This window comes from Panthera leo, chromosome D2, assembly GCF_018350215.1.
Source record: "Panthera leo isolate Ple1 chromosome D2, P.leo_Ple1_pat1.1, whole genome shotgun sequence".
In the NCBI taxonomy this organism is placed as follows: domain Eukaryota; kingdom Metazoa; phylum Chordata; class Mammalia; order Carnivora; family Felidae; genus Panthera; species Panthera leo.
In genome coordinates this window covers 23420838-23443179 of record NC_056689.1, presented here as the reverse complement: position 1 = coordinate 23443179, position 22342 = coordinate 23420838, and the positions used below count along the sequence as shown (strand labels likewise).

Genomic DNA, 22342 nt, shown 5'->3' with positions numbered 1-22342 from the left:
AGCTACCAGTGGCTGTTACTTATAATGTGACTGGTCCAAATGGAGATGTGCTTTAAGTATAAAATAGACACTGGATTTGGGAGACTTAGAATGAAAAAGTGTAAAATATCTCAAAAAAAAGTTTTTCAATCACACATTAAAATAATATTTTGGATGCATTGGGTTGCAGAAGAACATTTTATTTTTTTAATTATTTTTTTAATGTTTATTTTTGAGAGAGAGAGAGGGAGACACAGAATTCAAAGCAGGCTGCACACTCTGAGCTGTCAGCATAGAGCTTGACGCAGGGCTCGAACTCACCACGAGATCGTGACCTGAGCTGAAGTTGGATGCTCAACCTACTGAGCCATCCAGGCGCCCCTTTTATTTTATTGTTTTTAAGTTTTTAAAAAGGTGTTTATTTATTTAGAGAGAGACAGAGAGTGTGAGCGGGGGAGGAGCAGAGAGAGGGGGAGAGAGAATCCCAAGCAGGCTCTGCGCTGAGGCTTGAACCCACCAACTGGAAGATCATGATGACCTGAGCTGAAATCAGGAGTTGGACGCTCAGGTGCCTAAACCACCCAGACACCCATAAAAACGTTATTTCAAAATATTGTAATAATTATTACATAATTATTTTCACCAGTTTTCATTTTACCTTCTAATGTGATACTAGAAAATCTTCAATTACACGTGTCTCACTTATTTATTTATTTTTTTAATATTTACTTTTGAGGGAAAGAGATAGAGCGTGAGCAGGGGAGGGACAGAGAGAGACAGGGAGACACAGAATCCGAAGCAAGCCCCAGGCTCCGAGCTGTCCGCACAGAGCCCGACATGGGGCTGGAACTCACAAACCATGACGAGATCATGACCTGAGCCAAAGTCAGATGCTTAACCAACTGAGCCACCCAGGCGCCCCAGATGTGGCTCACTTGTGCAGGACAGCACTGCTCTAGAATAATATCACTCATTATCCAGACAGCCAAATCCCCATTGTTTCCCCAAAACTCCTTGGAAACTACATGTAGTTGCTAGCTTGTCATGTGGCATGGGGGTGCCTGTGTCACTTGGGAACAGACTTTCTACATGTAGACACAGTAAGCACCATAATGTCGTACCTAGTACCACTCAGAAAAAAAGCTTAAGACTATAAACATGAATGAAACCATTGCCTTTGTTGTAGAGTGTTGCATTCAGCATTTAAAAAAATAATTGTTACCATCATGAAGGTTATAGTACTTCGTGGATCTTTAGCTATTAGCTTTGTAAATGAATGTTACATATGAAATAAATGTTAATGGGAAAAACCTAACTGCTTTGCTGCAGTAAACACTAAGTTATGGTTTTACTGCTTTAAGTGATAACACTGTATGTAATGCCTGAATATTAGAATAACAAACGTACTTTACTGATTCTTTTATTTTATTACTGTTGGAAATGTAGTTAATATAATTCACATTACAGTTATGACATGCCATACTTGTTTTATTGCAAATTTTAAGATGTATATAAAAGACAGCATACTCCTACTTAAAAGGATCAAAACAGGTTATGTTTTAATCTCATGTAATTTAATGTAAGTTCTATATGTAGCATGCTTTGAAACACTGTTCAGTATTTTTACTACAAAGCATTTTTTAACTCGGTGATCTGAGTCTGAATTTTGAAAATTCTCAAAGTTCCACATTTTAAATGATCAGCAACAAGATTTATAAATGTATCTGCTCTAAGTGTGGTAGTGAGCAGTAAAATACTTATTTGTTAATTACAAAAATATTCTCTTGTAAAACATTAATTTTGTCTTAATTTTTAGGAAACCAGAATTCGTGCAATGGATAAGGACGCCAAGAAAAAAATTCATAATTTTTCTGTTATCAACCCTGTTGCTGGACAGTCTGTAACTCATATTTTTGCAGTGGACAGTAGAGAAGATCTCCAGAAATGGATGGAAGCCTTCTGGCAGCATTTTTTTGATCTTAGTAAGTTAATTTTTGGATTTGCCAGTATTATATTCATGTATCATGAAAGGATGCACAAAGCAATCTAAATATTACAATTATAATGTTATAATTTGTATCAAGAATTTTTTATGCTCTTGAATAAAATGATAGTATATCATCAATGCATTGATCACTTTTTCTCTCAACTTTTCCCCAATGCCTGACTTTAACTATAGTTTATTATACATTTGAATTCCTAGTATCTCTACCTGTTACTTTTTAAGTTCCTCTGGTCCCTAAAACAACTAAACCACATTTTTTCAAAATATTAGGTTTTAATTGGTTAAAGCAGTGTGTTTAATCAAAGGGATAACAATCCATTTGAGGAGTGAAACACTTCTCTAGGTTAGTGATGATTCTAAAATGTTGAAATGTTCAGAAGGAAATTCATTTTTATGTAACCTTCTGTTAACTCCAGATTCGTTATAATATCATTTTGGACATCATCCAAAAAATTTTTTTAAACCATACATGTGGTTTTTCAGCTTCAATAGTACAGCCCATGATTTTAAAAACAATGTGATAGTAATATAATAAGAGTTTTACTATGTAAAATGTGTGATCTAGTATTCTCAAGTTAAGGAGGAATTTTATCAACAAGAAAATATTGAAATGATATATTGAGATAGGAGGGAGGGAGATGGGGGATGGGCTAGATGGGTGATGGGTATTAAGGAGGGTACTTGTGTAAATGTGAACTATTGATAAGGGCTATTTCTAGTCAAACTAAGCCTACTGTTAGATTCAACCAGCATTTTATATCTTTAGAATGCTTTTTTATAGAATTACAAAGGATAGCCATTTCCAAACAATCAAAGTTATTTCTTCAACCCCTAGAAATAATCCAACAGAAATTTTAGGACTTCTTAATGAGCTATTTTGGGAAACTTTATAAAAGAGTTAATACCTCCTGTCCCCAGTGTGATCCATGGCCTGGTCAAGTATTCTAGTGATGGTTGGGGAGGACGCAGAAAGGGAACTGAACGTATTGATTACCTTCAACATACCATATAGCTTCATTTATTTCTCACAACAGCCCAGCAGGGCAGAAATTATTTTCCTCTGCTCTAAAGTTGAGAAAATTGAGGCCTGAAGAGATGTCTGGTTTACTGCAGGAAACTAGAGGACTCCCTCTATAGCCTTCTGGAGTTCTTTAGGACTTGTTTTCCTTAAGTACTATCCCTAGGCACTCAATAGGCGTTTGAATATTTGTTCCATGCTTATCAGCATGCACTACATTTTTTTTTTTTTTAACTTCAGCTGATCTTAGATGTGTAACTTAAAAGACAACAACTTCCTTTTGTTTGCTGATCACATCTGAAATTTGAACTGCTTTCCTAAATGCTCTGCTTTAGAGAGTTTGTCTTACAAAGACTATATTATTTTTAGAAGTGATTCTATAAAAATGTTTATGTGTATAAAAACAGGAACAGGGTAAGAGGAGGTAAAAATGCAGAATATTATAGTCTGGATATCAACTACTACTAGATGATCTCATGTTTTTATTGTCCAGATTACATAAAGTAATTTATCATGCTAAAATAGGGAGTTGGAGGGATATAAATCTCGTGATACAACTGTCGAAATAAGAAAGCGATGACAACTAGGTTCTTAGATCTGGCTACTTCTTTAGTATTTAATGATTTGGGATAAAATCTGCCAATCTATCTAGTTTTTGAAGTATAAATTCTATTAGATTCACATTTTACAATACATTGTGTATGGGGCACCTGGATGGCTCAGTCAGTTGAACATCTGACTTGATGTCAGCTCGGGTCATGATCTCACAGTTCCATGGGTGGGTTCAAGCCCCGCTTCAGGCTCTGCGCTGACACTATGGAGCCTGCCTGGGGTTCTCTCTCTCTCTCTCTCTCTCTCTCTCTCTCTCTCTCTCTCAAAATAAATACATAAACATTTTTTAAAAAGAATTCATTGTGTATGAAGATATGAAGCAAAGATCAAATCCTAAAGATTGACTTGTACTTTAAATGTTTTATCTTCCTCATGGTAAGTGTAGCCTGTTGTGATCTTAGGTGAAATGTGATATGTAGAACATAGTAGAGGATGGATATTCAAGGCAGAATAAACTAAGAGTAATTTAATATTTAGAGCAAATTTCAATTATTTGACTCTGTGTAAGAGTAGAAAATTGAAAGAGTGAGATTAAAAATCACAAGAAAACATTAATGGCACTAAGCCTGCAGAGGAACAGAGATGAATGAAGAGTGGAGGTTGGAAGCCAAGGGGGATGTGATAGCTAATTTTTAATATTTGAGAGCTGAAAAACGCGTAAAAGGAATGACACTCTTCTGGATAATCAAAAGGGGTAGGAGTGGTGGGTCAAAGATAAATTTGTTTCAAGTATTTAATAATATACATATTGAGTCAACATAAGCAGCTTAGCATAACAGATCATTTGACTGGGAACATTATAACAAATATTATTGTGGTAAACACCTCCAGTAGACAGATTTTATGTGAAGACAACATAGCCATTTAATATTTCATACTGGAGCCTTTTTTTTTTTATGTTAACATGTTGGTATCATGTATAACTTTGCATACTAATTTATTCACTGGTAAAATAAATGTTTCCATTGTAAAATTGACCAGTGAACATTCCACACTTGTACCTCTGACTTCAGTTACACATGGGTAACATGACTTTATATTCCAGTTTTCAACATGATTAATATTCTGCTACCACTTTAACAATGAACAGCTTTAATCTATCAATATAGAGAAAATACGGCACTTTGTAATTTGCCTAAGATTTGACAGAGAAATGTTTGCTAGCTTAAAGTATTTCATTATTTTTCCAGTAGATAAGACCTTAATTTTTTTCTGCCCCAAGAAGGAAAAGCTGGCTTTTATATATTTATCTAAAAAAGGAAGTAGAGGGGAGGAATAAGTTATCAGATCTCAGATCCTACTAGATTTAAATTCTGCAGAGCAACCTTTGAAGCCTCAAACTCAAGATTTTGTTCTCTCTCTGAGATGCTATGTGGGCTATTTTGAAATTTTTGCCATATTCTATACTTAGCATTGTAATAAAACACACTAAAAGGTTTTTTATGTTTCTTAACTATTTAAAGTGATGGATTTAAAATTTATGCATATTACCATATAACCATGGCTGTATATTAGATTTAAAACAACAAAAATGAATAGATAATTTGACTAAACGTGAAATGTCTTTCATTTTTAAGCTATCGAATATAACTAAATTGGATATTGAGAATATAATAAAAAGGAAGAGAAATATAGTTCATAAATCATTCCAAAAAGACACATATGTGTATGACATTTACTTTTCTACAGATGTAAGATAGAGTGTAAGCATAGTGAACCCCAGTAACCTGCTTTTATAATATGAACAGAGAGATGCATGGTTTCTAGCACAGCTGTTACCCAGTGCGTAGGTGCACAATAAATATGGAAAGGTTAAGTTGTTTATATCCACCACTCAGAAGAGATTAATCTGAGAATTTTAAGATGAAAATAATAAAACCTAATTAAAAGAAAAATTAATGTTCACACTTCAAAATTTTAACTTAAAAATTGAAACAACTTATTTAAGAGTACTTTTTATTCCTAGTAACTACTGGCTTTATTTAAAGTGTCCTTCCTGAATAAATTAGATCCAGTTAGAATTTGGAGTAATGTGTTTTTATTGTAATGGGCTTTTATATACCTTTTACTTGACTGAAAATGCAGCATTTTTCTAGTTATGTGATTTTTGAAAAGCATAATCATTTGAAGAAATAATTGTTAAATAAACAATTCTTATTTCTTAGAATTTTCAAAATTAAAGCCATTTTTGAGAAGCATTATTTCTAACTATATTTTGGTTGATTTTTACCTTTCAAATGTCTTAAATACTGGGTATTTTTATTTAATATTTAACAGAGGAAAACTTGTGCCAACTTTTGCCATGAATAGAAATTTTAGTTATTGATCATTACTGTGCCAGTGAAATCGTACAGTATTTAATAGCCTAGAGATCTTAGCTTCTTATATCTGTGCACAGAACTTATTCTTAAAATAGATTACTTTTGTGCTCAGACGTGGACTGTAAAATCATTGGTAGTATTAGGTTTTTGTGGCTTCCTTAAGGCAATGCTTTATAAATTCACTGTTATTTTTCACAGCAAAAAAAAATATGTTGATATCTATTGAAAATGAAGTATACGTCTTCACATTTATGTTTTAAACTAGCCTGCCTTTTTCTGTCTTTCTTAGGCCAATGGAAGCATTGTTGTGAAGAACTTATGAAAATTGAGATTATGTCACCACGGAAACCACCTTTGTTCTTGACAAAAGAGGCGACCTCAGTCTACCATGATATGAGTAAGTGGGGTTTGTCTTTTCTAAGCTTCGGGGTAACAAAAACAACATTGTCCATACTCAAGCAGCTTATTCTATTGACATTAAAATGCTAAAATTTTCAGGGTGCAGTCAAAACGAATGAAAAAAGACTATGATTATAGACTGAGGAACTCATGTTTAATAGATGAATTAATACAAAATTAATGAATACACATTTTTCATAGTTTGAATGCTTAAGATCAAACAAAAATGTTAAGGCTTCAAAATGAATAAAGGTGCACTGAAAATAAATATTAGCTGAGTAGCTGATGAAAATTCTGAAAATGTGAACTTGCAGATTCTAAAATATAATCACGTTCTATAATTTTTTCTGTATTTTATTAAATTTGTTTTAAAGTAATGTTGATAAATGAATACTAGTAAATGGAAGTGTTCTTTCATCTCAGGTCAAAAATTTGGTTAAGTTTAATGCTTTGGAAAATTTTAAATTTCTAGACTCATTAATATTCCATTTTCCCACACTTTGAAGGGTAATTATTTATCTTTGTAGGATTGCCTGAGTGAACAGTGCTGTGAACACACTAAATTCTAGTCTGTTTTGCCACCAATATATACTTTACACTTACTTTAAAATGTTAGATTAAAAATGATAGATTTGGGTTTACACATTTGAAAATACCAGTGATTCATTTAATAGACATTATCTCTATTCTCTTATTTTTCCCAAGGAAAAATTCATCCAGCACCCTTATCACCAAAATGTTTCCTTGGGTTTCTGGTTTTGGAATTTTTTTCTCTATGAACAGAGACTTTTGCTAGTCTACAGGAAAGGATACTAATCCAGTTACATTTGTCCCAGTTTACATATCAGGCTTTTATAAAAAGGGAATCCACTCTTACCTAGAAATCAGAATAGATTTTAAATCCAAGAAAAGTTATTTAATAAGTACTTAATCTACAGAATTGAAAAAAAAAAATCCTGATGTAACTCTACTCCTTTGAAAGCTGAGTTTTACGCGTTTATTTAGGAACATTTATGCATGTGCGTGCATGTGTGGCGCACAGTGAATGAGCTCCTTAGTTTTTGGTTCTGTTGGTAGGGGAAGGGTTATTTTTACAAGCAAATGCTTAAAAAAAAAGAAAAAGAAAAACAACTCCAAATCACTTGCTTATCCAGTGTGTTTTGATGACCGTTATAGATGTTGGTTTAGAAAACAATAACTGACTCAAAGTGTACACAGCTTCTGAATTTTCCCCATGCATTTTCTTCTCAAAATCATTACAGGCATTGATTCACCTATAAAACTTGAAAGTTTAACTGAGACCATACAAAAAAAACTTGAAGAGACAAATGGACAGTTTCTTATTGGTCAGCAGGAAGAACCCTCACCACCTCTTTGGGCCAGCCTCTTTGATGGTAATCATGAAGTGGTTATCCAGAAAAAGGTGTTATCTCCTGCAAGCAAGCAGTTACATGACGGGAAAGGGAAAAAGAGACGTGCTCCCCTTCCTCCTTCTGATAAAGCTCCATTCAGCTTAAAAACACAGAGCAACACAGATCAATTGGTTAAGGACAACTGGGAAAAAGCAAGTGTATCTTGGGCCTCGCCTTTGGATACCAAATTATCAACCCTAATGCATCACTTACAGAAACCAATGGCTGCTCCTCGAAAACTTCTCCCTGCCAGGAAAAATAATTTAACTGATGGCGAACTCACAGACACTAAAACCAATTTTGAAGCCAAGCCAGTGCCAGCTCCGAGGCAGAAATCTATCAAAGACATTTTGGATCCTCGATCATGGTTGCAAGCACAAGTATAGAAAACCCTTAATGTATAAAACATTTAAGAAAATCTATAACTGTTAGGCTTAATTCAGAAGCACTGGTGATATAGTAATACATAATTATGTTGGTAAATATGATAGTGATTTACATCAATAATTAATAAGCTATTAAGTATAAAAAATGTTTTATAATGAAGAAATGGATTTCTCTTTTACTTCTGATTTTCAGAACGTAAGTGATTTCCCCAGTAGAGTGCAAGAGGCAGTTTCTAGACAATATCCTAATTGTTGGAAGGGTTAATTTATTCCTAAATTAGTACCAGCAGTGAGCAAGCACTAGGCAGAAGGCGGCATTAAAATTTCTTTGGGGAGAGACTGTCTAGTAACTTAAAATGTGTTAAATCTGAGCCATATTCTCATTGTGAGAATTTTAATACTAATGGAATGTTTCAAAAGTTTTATTTAAACCACAAATTATAGAATCCACCCAAGAAAATTTCTTCTTAGCATTCTGGAATTCTCATCTAATGGTTCACTGGCTCTCATCTATTGTTTAACTCACTAGTTAACTCACTGACCTTTCAAATTCCTGGGATAAATTTTGGAATATTAAATTCTTCATCTTTAAAGGGGATTTATAATGTGCTATTCAAAGTTGCTTCCTTGATGAGCCCTGAAATCCTGTTGACATTAACTCATAAAGTGAAGCATAACATTTATTAGTTTAGAGAAAAGGTAAATGAAATGTTCTTTATTTCCACTTTTCTATGCATGGTGCTAATTTCCATTGTGACATTGGAATTTGGGGAAGTGAGTAGCTGATTAACACCTTAAAATTCATTTAATGCTTATTTAAAAAGCAGATGGCCGATTGAAAAATATCAGAAAAGTTGGCCATGATGATAATTTTCAGAATTAATCCTTTTAAAACATTTTAATTAAATTTCCTTTTTTCTAGTAAGGGTTGATGTCTGCTATTGATATTATTCATTAAAAGTCATATTCTTACAACAATGACATTGGAATCATTTCCATAGGAGGTAATTTCCATAGCAACTAATCACAGTGACCCAAACAGGATTATGAAATCAACAGCAAGAGGATGCATACCTTAAGGAACAAAAAAATCCATTTTTTAAATAATAATGATTCTTCTAGACAAGAACTGAACAGTTTTAAAAATCAAATCAGAATTTTCAAATAAAACAGTTTCCATAAGGTGTCAGCAACAGCACCAAAAAATGTGAAATCACACTGAACCCTAAATGTCATTGCAAGACATAAAAATTCAAGAATTAAATTACTGGCCTGCGTATAATCTCTAGAGATCTTTTTAAAGCTCATGAGAACTCTATTTGGATCAGAACTACATTATTACAAAGTAAAATGAACACTTGACAAAAAATAACATTAATTTAAATGGAGTCTTTCATTATTTTTAGATAGCAGTCTTTTTTCATTTATAGAGAATGATGTAACTGCCAGGTTACTTTTGTGTTTCCCCGGGCCTCCTAGTCAGAATTGCAACTCGAGGGAGTAATGATACAAAAGGTCTCTTGTGACCACGAACACCAGGACAGACATAGTATTTGATGAGAAGGAAGCCCCGTATGCATGCCTTAAAGGGTGTAGAGACAGTCACGTGTATGAAAACCTGCAAAGGTAGGATTAATTTGTTTTTTCTAACTAGGAGGCTCTCCTCAATGTCTGTTGTGGTTGCCAAATCAGTAAAGGGCATATTAAAAATCTACAGGATATTATGGTTTGAATTTTTGTTTATTTTTTAAGCCTCACTGCTGTTTTTGACAGCATTTGTGACTGTCATCGCCACTAAATTATTGAGCTAGAAGATGCTGCAGGCAAAATTGTTTCTGAAACTGGCATCTAAGCATTTTTTTTTTTTTTTTTTTTTTTTTTTTTTTTTTAGTGGAAGCCTTCCTTATAACAACCGGTGTTAAAACTTCCAAATTATATTCTTGTCATTTCCTCATGCATATTATATCAAGAAAGATTTAGGGTGTACTGGAAAGAGAATGTACTCCTAGAGAACCTACGTAGCAGTTGTGCCCTCAGTGGGGCACTTTGAAACAAGGCTGAAGCCCTTCCTGCTAGAACCGTCTATGTGAAGCCTGACCAAGGGCCACCTCCCTCCCGCAATTATTCAGGCCGTTTCTGGGGGCCGGTCTCACTGTACGCTACGCAGCCTTTACACTCAGGCTGAAGTTTCCAGCCTCACTTCCTTTAACGTTGTGCTCATTAAATGTTCATTCACTTCCCCCCAAAAGGTATAATACAGAGTTGGGGCTCCCTCCCTTCCTTCTTTCCATCTTACTCCCTTCCTTCCTTCCTTCCACAGTTAAAAAAAAAATCTAAAAATACTTAAACACTTTGTCAAGGAGTTCGTCAAAAGAAGTATTTGTTTTCGCATTTCCTAAACCGGAAGTTTATGACATATAAAAATATGCCGTGTAATGAAAGACATTTCAGCTTTTTATGAGCTGGCTTTTCACATTCTTTGTCCTTTTAATTTGTTTCTTGATAGATGAAGACCATAAACTTGAAAACAAAGAGTTAGCTGTCAGATCTTGATAATAATATTATAATTAGAGAAAAAAGAATAGATATTTTATGATATTATGATAATTCTGGTGATCTGAAGATAATGTCTTAGAAAATTACATTTACATTTCAAACTCTGGGATATAAATTACAACAGCATTAAGATAGTATTATTTTTACTTGCTACAAAGTGGTGAGCTTTTTATTTAAACATCTTGCCAAGGACAAAGAAGGCATCTTGTTACTGGAAACACACACCTCCTAAGGTAAACAGTCTTTCAAAATATCAGGCATGCCAACTCTTGGGGAGTTTGGTTAAATCCTCCTTAACTGTCTTCAGTGCCCCCTGACTTCTTTTAAATGGATGTGCATGTATGTGGAAAACTGATTCCATTTATTATAAATGCCTTATCTTTACCCTTTAAGATCCTACTAAATACATTTTTCTAGTATTTATTAAAAATGGAAGCTGCCTTGAGTTAGAGACAATTCATCTAAGGTAGGTTAAGCAGTCAAGTATTTCCTTAGGCTTAATGTTCAGCACCTCAGTCACCTACTGAGAAGTTAATTAATTCAGTCCAAAATGAAATTGTAGGGCAGTTTGATGCAATTTATGTTAAATGCCAGTTGAATGTAATCACCTGTGTTACCATGAATGAGGGGCAACTGTACTAGATATAGATAGAGTGCTATACCATGAACAAGAAGAGAAATGCTTTGGCAGGAAAATATCTGTCCCTGTGGTCAGAATTTATCAAAATCCTTGTCTTTTTAAAGAGTGAATTATTGAACAGTAATTAAACTTTAACTGATGACCATTTATACAGGGATCTATTAGTCTTAAACTATAAAGTAGACAGAGTTGACTTTGTGCACTTAGATTTCAAAAGCATCACTATTTTTAAATGTTTACATGTTTAATGTAACTCTGCTAATAATAGTCATGAAAAAGCAGTTTATTTGGGATCATGCATATTTTTAGTTAACACTAGAAAGGGTATTACCTTTGAAGTTTTAAAAGACTTCATTTGAAAATATGGTAGTGTGTGTTATTTTCTATGACATGCTTGTATAATTGGCATTTTTGTAATTTTTATTTTGTTTTTTTAAAGTGTATTTATTTTGAGTGAGAGCTCGTGCAAACGGGGGAGGGGCAGAGAGAGAGAAAAAGAGTATCTTGAGCAGGCCCTACACTATCAGCATAGAGCCCCACATGGCACTTGATCTCAAAACTGTGAGATCATGACCTGAGCAGAAATCAAGAGTAGGAGGTTTAACCGACTGAGCCACCCAAGTGCCCCTGTAATTTTTATTTTTTATTTTTTATTAATTTTTTTTATGTTTTATTTATTTTTGAGAGAGCATGAGCTGGGGGAGGGACAGAGGGAGAAGGGGACAGAAGATCAGAAGGAGGCTATTATGCACTGAGAGCAGCAAGCCTGATGTGGGGCTCAAACTCACAAACTGCAAGATCATGACCTGAGCCGAAGTTGGGTTCTCAATGGACTGAGCCACCCAGGTGCTTCTCATTTTTACTTTTTAATTAAATGTAGGTCAAGTATCTGGATTAAGACATATTCTATTATGGTTATATATATATATATATATATATATATATATATATATATATGGATATATATATTTATATATATATAGATATAGATATGGATATATATATATATATAAGAGTACCAGTGATTGGTAAGGAAGCCAAGGTCATGTGATTAAAACTTCTATACATTAAAAGAACTGATTTATGAAGACATTTGCTTGATTTTTCTTTAGATACCCCTCTGTGCTACATTGATAGAAGTAAACTCTTGTGAAGTCAGTTTAATCAGAGAAAGACATACCCAGTAGCTGGTGCTTCTTATTATAAGACTAATATTTGATATCCTACATATAACTAACAATTATTAAAATGTTTGTATATAATCCTTCTTATAGGATACTCTTTTAAAAATCTACTCATATAACCTTAGCTTTAGGCTACTGATGCAGAATTTGCCCAGAGCTTTAGGTCACTCTAATGATAAATTAGGGACCTGGGATACTCAGTTGCTGTAGCCACAAGGAGACTCCTTATTGTAATGTACCTCCCTCAGTGCTTAATTTATTCCCATGGAGCTCCTCAAGGGAGGGGGAGAGAAATGAACAATCCTGGCTCAATTATATTATTTCAACATTTTATTTTGAAATTGTGAAGCGTGACCAGAAATATTTAACATTTCATTTTAGGAAAAGCTTCTCTTTCTCTGAGGAGATTTATTACAGAGGTATTTTTATTAATCTGAATATCGGAAAATACCAGTCCTGGCATGTTTGATCATTAGAAAATTAGGCAAGATCATTCCAAATCTTACTGAAAATTGTGTTTTAAATCACAGCAGTTTGCTTTCGGAGATATGGTAATCTCTTATTGTAACTACTAAAGGAGAGAGGGATTGAAAAGACCTTGTATGTACATAATTGTGCCATGTCATAAACATGTTTCAACATTATCAAAATAGAATGTCTTAAACAAAAAGCAGAATCAGACCTATAAATACAAAGGACAAACTGATGGTTGCCAGAGGGAAGGGGGCTGGGGGCATGGACAGAATGGGTGAAGGGGAGCAGAAGACACAGGCTTCCAGTTATGGGATGAGTAAGTCACGGGAGTGAAAGGCATGGCCTAGAGAGGACAGTCAGTGATACTGTCATAGCCATGCATGGGGACAGGTGGTGGCTACACCTGTGGTGAGCACAGCATAGCGTATAGGCGTGTCGCATCACTGTGTTGTATACCTGAAACTGACTAACGCCGTGTGTCAGCTATACTCAAAAACATTTTTAATAGATTTTTTGTTGTTGAAAATGGGTACTTTCCTGAGTGTTATATTTTTACGTTTGTTAAAACAAATTTTCTCTCTGTGTGTGGATATATTTTTGTTGAATTTAGCCATCTTAATAAATGCTTCTTAATTCGTTGTTGGCAATTTTAGTTTTATATTAAAGAGGAGAGAGTGTTAAGAGTTATCCATCCTCTTAGCTCGAGCATTAAAACATGTTCGTTTGTATAAAATGTAAAACTATAGATACATACATATACTGTTAAGTCTTCAATCCAGATATTTTCAATTAGTTTTTGAAGATGCTTTTAAAAGTATGTCCAGTGCTGGCGGAATGGAAGTCCAGACCTCTCCACAGCCGACAGAAAGCGTCCCAGTCTCACTCCAACCTCCCCCACCCTGCTCGGCCCATTCCTCTGCTGCTTTCAGCATGTGGACTTGCCTCAACAAGTTTCTGCTTGCTCATCACTTTCTTGTGCTAGCCCCTCTGCCTAGAATATCTTTCCTCCCTGTCTTCTCCATGAAGTCTTCCCTCAACCCACAGCCAGCAAGTTTCATTCATTCTTCAAAATGGTAGCACCTCTAAATTCCCCAAGACTTCAGGCTTCTTCAGTCTCTCCACCTAGGTAGGTCCACTCCGTTTGTGCTTTATATCTATGTCTGCGGCCTAAGCCCTTGTTCATAGTGTTGTGTCCCCCTGCATAACAAAGTACCATGAACTTATCAATTTAAAACAACATCCATTCATTATCTCACTTTTCCTTAGATCAGAGGTCTAAATGGGCTCCACTGGTTTCTCTGCTTGGGATCCCACAAGGCCGACATCAAGGTGTCCACTGGGCTGGGCTCTAATCTGAAGCATCTGGGGAAGATCTGCTTCTAGCCTTATTATTCCTGCTGACACCAGAATTGTGTATTGGTCAGGGGTCACTCTCAGCAACTGGAGATCACTCTTCAGTTTTTGCATCTGGCCCCCTCAATCTAACTTCAGCTCATTAAATTTGCTCACAGAGGAGTTGAATCCATTGGATTCAAGTCTGTCTTACTTTTCCATCCACTACCAGCTGGGGAGAACTGCTCTTTACAGGCTTATGTGAGTATATGCAGCCCACCGGGATAATTTCCCTTTTGATAATTCACGGCCCACTGATTAGTAACCTTAAGTACATCTGGAAAAATCTCTTTTGCATTTAATATGGCATAATCATGCGTATGCTATATTCATAGGGCAGGAAGTCTTGGAGTGCCATTTTAGAATTCTGCCTACCATAAATTAGATTTTTCAAGGACAGGAAGCATGTCTTATTGACCTTTTAACCCTGTCATGGTGAAATGATAAGGAAGGAATATTACTGGGTAATTATGTGTAGGGCATTGTGCTAAGTACATGAATTAACTTCCTAGCCCACTAAGCAAATGTCGAAGACTTGCCCTGGGTCACACTGCACGGTAGCTGAGAGTATAGACTCTGGAATTAGACACGGATTAACTTGAGTCCACATGACCTCGTTGTATGATTTGGGGCTTTTTTTTTTTTTTATTTAAAAACCTCATCTAAGGTTTTTTTGTTTGTTTGTTTGTTTGTTTTTTATCCTTTAATGTAAAAATAGTATTTGCCTCATAGGATAGTCATGATTATTAAATTAGATAATACATGTAACACAAAGCCCAGGGCCTGGCATATAAATTCTTACCTTGTTTCTATAGTGTGCCATATAACATTGTAACATACATAAAGAAAGGAATGAGAAGATATAGCTGATATACACACATGCATTCATATATTCTACTTTTTGTTTTTAATGTTTATTTTTTTTTATTTTCGAGGGAGAGAGACAGTGTGAGCAGGGCAGGGGCAGAGAGAGAGGGAGACACAGAATCCAAAGCAGGCTCCAGGCTCTGAGCTGTCAGCACAGAGCCTGATGAGGAGCTTGAATTCACAAACTGTGAGATCATGACCTGAGCCGAAGTCGGATGCTCAACCAAATGAGCCACCCAGGTGCCCCTGCATTCATATATTCTTAAAAGAACTTTAACCCAGCCCCGTGTTTCACTTCATGTGAACATGCTGGACTTACAGTACCCAAAAATGTGTTCAGATACTTGTTGTCCCTGTATTAGAACCCTATGTAAGGCATTATTGGGACTTACAAAATTAAAAAGAATACTTATTCTAGAGAAGTTCATGTTCTAGTTTGTAGGAAAAACCATAAGGTGAATTACTGTTTGAACTTGCATTCCATATCTCTAACATTAATATGTCTGTAGAAAGACCTTTAAAACAATCCCTATCTATCATCAGTGAACTGGAGGAATTAGTTGAAAAGATGATTCATAAAACAAAAATAGGCGATAAAAAGAGAATTCAGTATAACACATCTAATTTTGTTATGAGAGATCAGAGAGGGGTATGAGAACTTCCACAAAGCAATTTTCAACAAGTGTAAAAGCCCTTGTATCTTTACCACTAAACTGAGGTAAGCAGTGCAAAATTATACTCTGAATATCATGGGGCAATGTGAGAGCAAGTCATAATGGGAAGATTGTTCAAATCTAGGAGAAATAAGGAAAATAGGAGTCAGTTTACCCAGTAGGTTTCCGGAGGAGTTCAATTTTACAGTACTCAAAGTTAAAGGGGAGTGTAGTCATGGAAGTTGTGGAAAGGAATGAATCGGATAAGGCAGTGAGTCTATTTTTAAGGTAAAAATCCACAGAACATGATAAAGAGTAAAAATGGCAATAGGGGAAAGGTAGGATATGTTGGACCACAGGCCATGAACTTGAATGTCAGTTCAAGAAAACAAGACAAACTTAAGAACAGTTGACGTCAGGAAGAGAGTTGGCAGAGTTAGTGGAAAGAGAATGTGGTTTATAGGTTGGGAGAATTGGATTTTAGTCTTTGGTTTACCATTAACCAGCCATGTTGCCTGGGCAAGCTATTTACTAATCTGCTCAGCTTTCCTATCAGCAAAACCACTGAACTGACTGTTGGTGTTTGTCTCATACGAATCTAGAGAGCCCCAGGCTCCTGAGTTGGTACCCCTAGAGGTAGCAACCAGAGAGGGTGATGCCAAGAGAGTGAGCCTCTGGTTCTCCCTTGTCTAATTCAGCTAGAGCAGCTCCAAGTTGATCTGTCTTCTGTTTTAACCCTTCAGGGTGGTATCATAAGAGTCACCATTTTACAAATGAGCAATTTAAGACACAGAACAATTAAGTAACTTGCCTAAGGTCTTGTTGTGAGTGAGATAGGATTTGAATGTCACCATTCATGATCCAGAGTGTTCAATATCCTCATTGTACTACCAGCCTCTAACAAATGTGAAATACAAAAAAAAAAAAAAAAAAAAAAAAGCATTAGGAAGTTTTGTTAGAGTGGCCTCCAAACTTTTTCCCTAGTGATGTGGTCACTTGGTATATCCCTTTGTGTTAAAGCCCCAAATGAAAATCCATTTCATTCACAATAAGATCTGGCCTGTACTATTCTGGACATGATGCTTGGCCCTGGGAGGCCTTCAGGAGGGACCTGGTTTAGGTACATGTGAACCTTGAATCTACTACTAAGCTGTGGAACTCATTTTAATGGACATATGAAGGGTAAGAAAAGATAAATTCCATCTAAGGAAATCAGGGAGAAGAAGTAGTATTTGAGCCAGGCCTTGAACAACAACAACAACAACAACAACAACAACAACAACAAACTGGGGCAATTTATTGAAAGGCCACTGGAATCTGGAGTGAAGGAAGCCTTAGAAAGATTGGGCAGAACAAGTCAGGGTCTTCAGCAGCATGAAGACTGAAAGAAGAAAATCATGTTCTTCTAGATTGTTAGAATAGTCTTTTAGAGTAGTGACTACACCAGCATATTAAAACTGTTTAATATTGGGGTTACAGATAAATACAAATAAAAATTCCCCTCCCCTTGAATATGGACTTAGTGATTCACTCCTAACTAACAGAATATGATAGAAGATGATGTCATGTGACTTGTGAGGCTGGGTCATAATAAGGATAGCTTACACCTAAGCACTCTCTCTTGGATAACACGCTCTGAGGGAAGCCAGCAGCCACACTCACACGGTCCTGGAAGAGACCCACGTGAAGAGGAACCAAGACTTCCTCCCAACAACAAGCACCGCCTTTTGAGTGAGCCACCTCAGTAGCAGATCCTCAAGCCCAGGCATGACCACAGCCTCCTGAGAAATTCCAAGCCGGAACCAGCCAGCGACTCGCTTCCTAAATTCTTGACCCCACAAGCTTACAGTAAGATAATAAATGCTTCTTGTTTTAACCAGTAACTTTTTTTTGGGGGGGGGGGGTCGTCTGTTTCCATAGCAATAGATGACCTTAAAAAACATGAAACTATAGGGTATGCCAAGGGCTGGCAATGGTTTAATTGCACATGGTTGGGGATTAGTGAGGAGTCAGATGATCAATGGCCCTGAATGTCAGACAGACGTGCCTTCCATTTAGTTTCTGGAGAAATCTGCCATGTGGGCTTAATACATCCAGATCACATCTGACTTAGTCTCTGTTAGAGCAGTGAGGGCAGGAGTGGCTACAGTTGGTATTGGGGAGCATGCTCACCATGTCTCTAGAAGAAAAGGAACAGTAGCCAGTAGGTGCCTCCACTACATGTTAAGTCCATGGATAGCAGGGACTATTTTTTAGTCATGCTTTGTTAATACAAAGGTGCTGGCAGGATCAAGCATCCCCTGGCTTTACAAAAAAAAATTTTCCTTTGAGAAAAAAACTTCTACCATGTATCCAGGTCACTAATGTGACACCATTGACTTGATTCTTCTTACCTACCAGCCTCCTTTCGAGGAGAAGGTGATACTTTAAATTGCTTCCACCTGTGACATCTTAGCATGACTGAGTTTATCAAATTCTCTTTTCAGTAGGCAAGAGGGAAGGAGAAACCTGAAGGGTGTGAAGAGTGACACAGAGAGGTGAACAGGTTAAAGGGGGGAAACATTCAGGGTCCCAGGGCAAACCTCATTTACATGTGTCCACACCAAGGGTTCTGAATGGAATCCATGATTCCTACTCCTCTCAGTGGGAAATTCAACTGTACTTTTTTTTTTTTTTTTTTTTTGGTTTGGGTGGTTTTCTTTTTTTCATGATTTGTATTACCAAAAGTGTTTTTCAAATAGTCAATTATGAGAGCAAAGCTGACATCATTCCCAAATGAGTCACTCAAAATTTCTTCAGGAAATTATAATAGTGTGCCCAGTATCCTTCAACACCTTTGCTATATCATTCAGCAAGGCATCCCAAGATATTAAACTCAATAAAAATTCAGAGATATGATTTCACTTTAGATTGATTTCAACCCAAATCAATTACTAAAATAAAATGCTTAGATGGAGAGCCCAGAAAATGTTGGACTAAATGTACCACAAGCCTTATCAACACCAGTGAAAATACTGTTGTTTAATTTTCTGCCATGAACTTCCTGGGAAGTAGTGGATAGCTAGGACTATTAATGGAATCGGGAAAACACAACATGCATTCGGCCAACACTTTACTAGTCCCCATCCTATGTGGGACTCTGCCAGCTGCCTGGGCATGTGAAGACGAGGATGAAGGCTGTCCTCCCGGAGGATACAGACATTGATATCTGTCCTCCTGGAGATTATAGACTAGTTAGATTGATTCATGGGATTTTCATTGCAGTGTCAGAAAAAGACACAAGTAAGTTTCTGCTACGTAACCAGAATTAAAATGACAAGTATACAATACTATGCTTTTGTTTCAGCAGCAGAACCCCTTTTCCAAACCAAATCTCACATAGGCCTTTTAATACACATAACAGATCACAGCGCAAGTACTCTGGAGTGGAAAGGGAGTGAGGAGCATGTGGCCTCTGCAACCTGCTTCCTACCCATCCCCCTAGCAGTCCCAGAAGCTTCTCTGTAGGACCTGGGGATTTCCCACACCAGTTTGAAAACTGCTGGTCTAAGGCACTCCTGGAGTCCTAGGTGTTGCTAGATAGTCTAATTTAGAAGCTGATGAGCTTTAAATTTTTAAAAAATGTTTATTTTTGAGAGAAAGAGAGAACAAGCAGGAGAGGGGTAGAGAGAGAGGGAGACACAGAATCCAAAGCAGGCTCCAGGCTCTGAGCTGTCAGCACAGAGCCTGAAGTGGGGGTCGAACTCACAGACCATGAGATCATGACCTGAGCTGAAGTTGGACGCTTAACCGACTGAGCCACCCAGGTGCCCCAAGTTGATGAGCTTTAGATTAACTCCTCTTTTTCCTTTTTTTCAATTAATTGGCCTTCTAGAAACTTATATTTTGACTGTTCAGTACTAGATTACTCAATAGACAACACTAAGCAAATCTCAGTCCAACAACACATACGAGAGAGAGAGAGAGAGAGAGAGAGAGAAAGGGAGAAAGAGAGAGAGTCCAGATTTTTCAATAAGAAAAAAAGAAACTATATTAATTCCAGCATGCATGTTAAGATTTATATTTGATGGGTTGGTATCATACTACCGTTTTTAAATTATATAAGGTAGAGGGAAGAGGGCACCAAAATCTCCAGTATCTCCCAAAGGCTTAAATCCTCACCAATTAGCCCTGAACTGATTCCTGGGACTATGAATTGAGGAGAGAACATATCTTATTAACCCATGCATGTTTTTCTCTCACAGGGCTAACAGCCATGTCCCCTATGGTGCCAACTCCCCATTCCAGTTGAGACAGAAGAATGCCAACACGTTCACTGTGCTCTTTTCCTCCATGGTCACAAAGTCTCCACACTTGTCCCCTTTAAATCCAGAGAATGTTCCCTCATCAATTCTGTTTCTAGTAAATCGCTCACTTGACTCGTCCTTCTTTGGCAACACTTTACATAGATATGTAGAGAGGAAATCTTTTTGGAACCTCACAATATCTAAATGCATTAAGTAGAAGCTTTAGCTGAAATTTAGACTGTTCCCCTAAGTGAAACAAGACAAGTACAAAACACACACATGTTAAGAGTAGGTGAGAATGAGATCCCCGAGGAAGGGGAGTTAGGCACAGAGAAGAGAAAGGGGAAGGGGCAATGGCCTGGCTCCCTCCCTCAGTCAGTGTTATCTCACAGTCTCCATCCATGAACCTTGGGTTGACTCTCAGTGGTGCTGTCCTCACTGACTGGCCTGAGGCCAGTCAATATAACTCTGCTACGCCCCAGACCCATAGGACCTTCTTCAGAGGGTCATTACAAGGATTTGGTGAGAAACTTCCCATAAAGCTATCTGTAAGGTTCCAAGAAAATAGTAAGTGTCCAATAAGTATTAGGTACTAAGGCTATTATTATTGTCCCACCACCTGAAGTTGTTCTAATCACGAAAAACTTCTGGCGCACTATTTAGGAGAGAGCCCAAAATGGCGTGGCTGCAAGGTGAGGATCCAGTGGTCATATGCATCTGCAACATGAATTCTGATATTAGGTTAACCTGGACTCTTCCTAAAGGAACCAAACCAGGAGCTCCTCCTTTGAGGTCTCCCTGACATTTGACAATGAGACAATGTCTTTGCCAGGAGCATTTTTTGAATCAGAGTCAGAGGAACTGATGCAATCAAATGCTCACTTGCTTAGTACGCAGCACCCAAGTGCCAGTCAACTTGGAGAGGCTGCCAATCAAAAATGTGAGTTTTTATTTTTACGATGAAGGTCTTATTTAAGAATAATTATAGATGCGAGGGATGGCAAGCTAAATTATAAGATGAAGCAAGAGTCATCTGAAGTTGGCACCAAAATCAGAATCGTGGGTGGAAAGTTAATTAGAACCAGGAGGCAAAAGCAAGAGGAAAGACATTAGCAACATTTCTGGGAGAGTTGGGGATGCTGGTGGTGACGGATGGCCCTGGGCTGAGCGTTGACCAGTTAGTGGTGTACTGGTTAAATCTGACAGATGTTTGGCCTGTGAGTTGTAAGATTGCCAATGAACTTAAGGCATATGAAATACCTGGTCAAACCTATACTTTCATTTAACTCTCTTCAGTAATTAACAAAGCCTGTTTGTTTTCTTTAGCTCCATCTCTGGTTTGAGATCATTGTTAAATATAAAATATAAAAATAGAGTATTAGCATCTTGGGTGTATTTGATTGTTGAGAAATCTTTCTCTAGAGAAAATATAACTTCACAATTGTACTTCAGGCTCTGAAGGAAGTTCAAAGGAACTCTGAACCACCTTCCAGGGGCAGGAAGGCTTTCACCACCTTCCAGGGACAGAAGGTGCTCCCTGAAGTCCATATCTATGGATATCTAGCCTCCATTTGACATAGGTTTTGTTTGGGTGTTTTAATAAAAAATTTACATTGTTTTTTAGAACCCTCAGTCTGATTTCTTGTAAGCTCTGGTTCTAAGAAAGGTCTTACATATAGAGATGGCTCATCTTTCCTGAGACTCGCAACTTTTTCCACTGACAGCACTTTGTGATTCTGCGTGGTGGTGATTTTCTGGGTTTCTCCTTACCTTTGTGGGACTAAAAGTGATTTTTTCAAAATAATAGTCATCAACTACGTAATTTCCAGAAACGGATATAACCAGTGAGTTCCAAATTCCTCTTCACATCTTCTCCAGCATCTCAGATACTTCATTAAAACAGTTACCCCAAACTTAAAATACAAGGTGGCATTTCTGTGGCAGAGTGTAAGCTTCATGAGGGAAAAGACATGTGTTTTCTTCTTGTATTAGTAGCACCTAATACAGTACCTGACACATAATAATGGCCTTAGAAGAATTCTTAAGAGGCATCGAATGAACGTTTGTTAGAGCTGTCATTGTTTATTATTTTTCATTCAGCGTGTACCAGTAACTTTCTTTTAAAGATGTCTGCTATTTAGACAATCACTTCATTGTT

At 36.7% G+C, this 22342-nt stretch overlaps 1 protein-coding gene across 3 annotated transcripts in view; it reads left to right on the top strand.

Moving 5' to 3' along the window:
• The window catches only part of RTKN2 (rhotekin 2), a 72285-nt gene extending 62889 nt beyond the window's left edge, over positions 1-9396 (top strand). For all 3 annotated transcript variants that reach the window (XM_042908535.1, XM_042908537.1, XM_042908536.1), the window contains 3 exons: positions 1796-1961; positions 6225-6332; positions 7597-9396. In XM_042908535.1, coding sequence (XP_042764469.1) covers positions 1796-1961; positions 6225-6332; positions 7597-8132 — 810 coding nt within the window. In that variant the 3' untranslated portion in view covers positions 8133-9396. The remainder of the gene's footprint in view (positions 1-1795; positions 1962-6224; positions 6333-7596) is intronic.
• The last annotated feature ends 12946 nt before the right edge of the window (positions 9397-22342 follow it).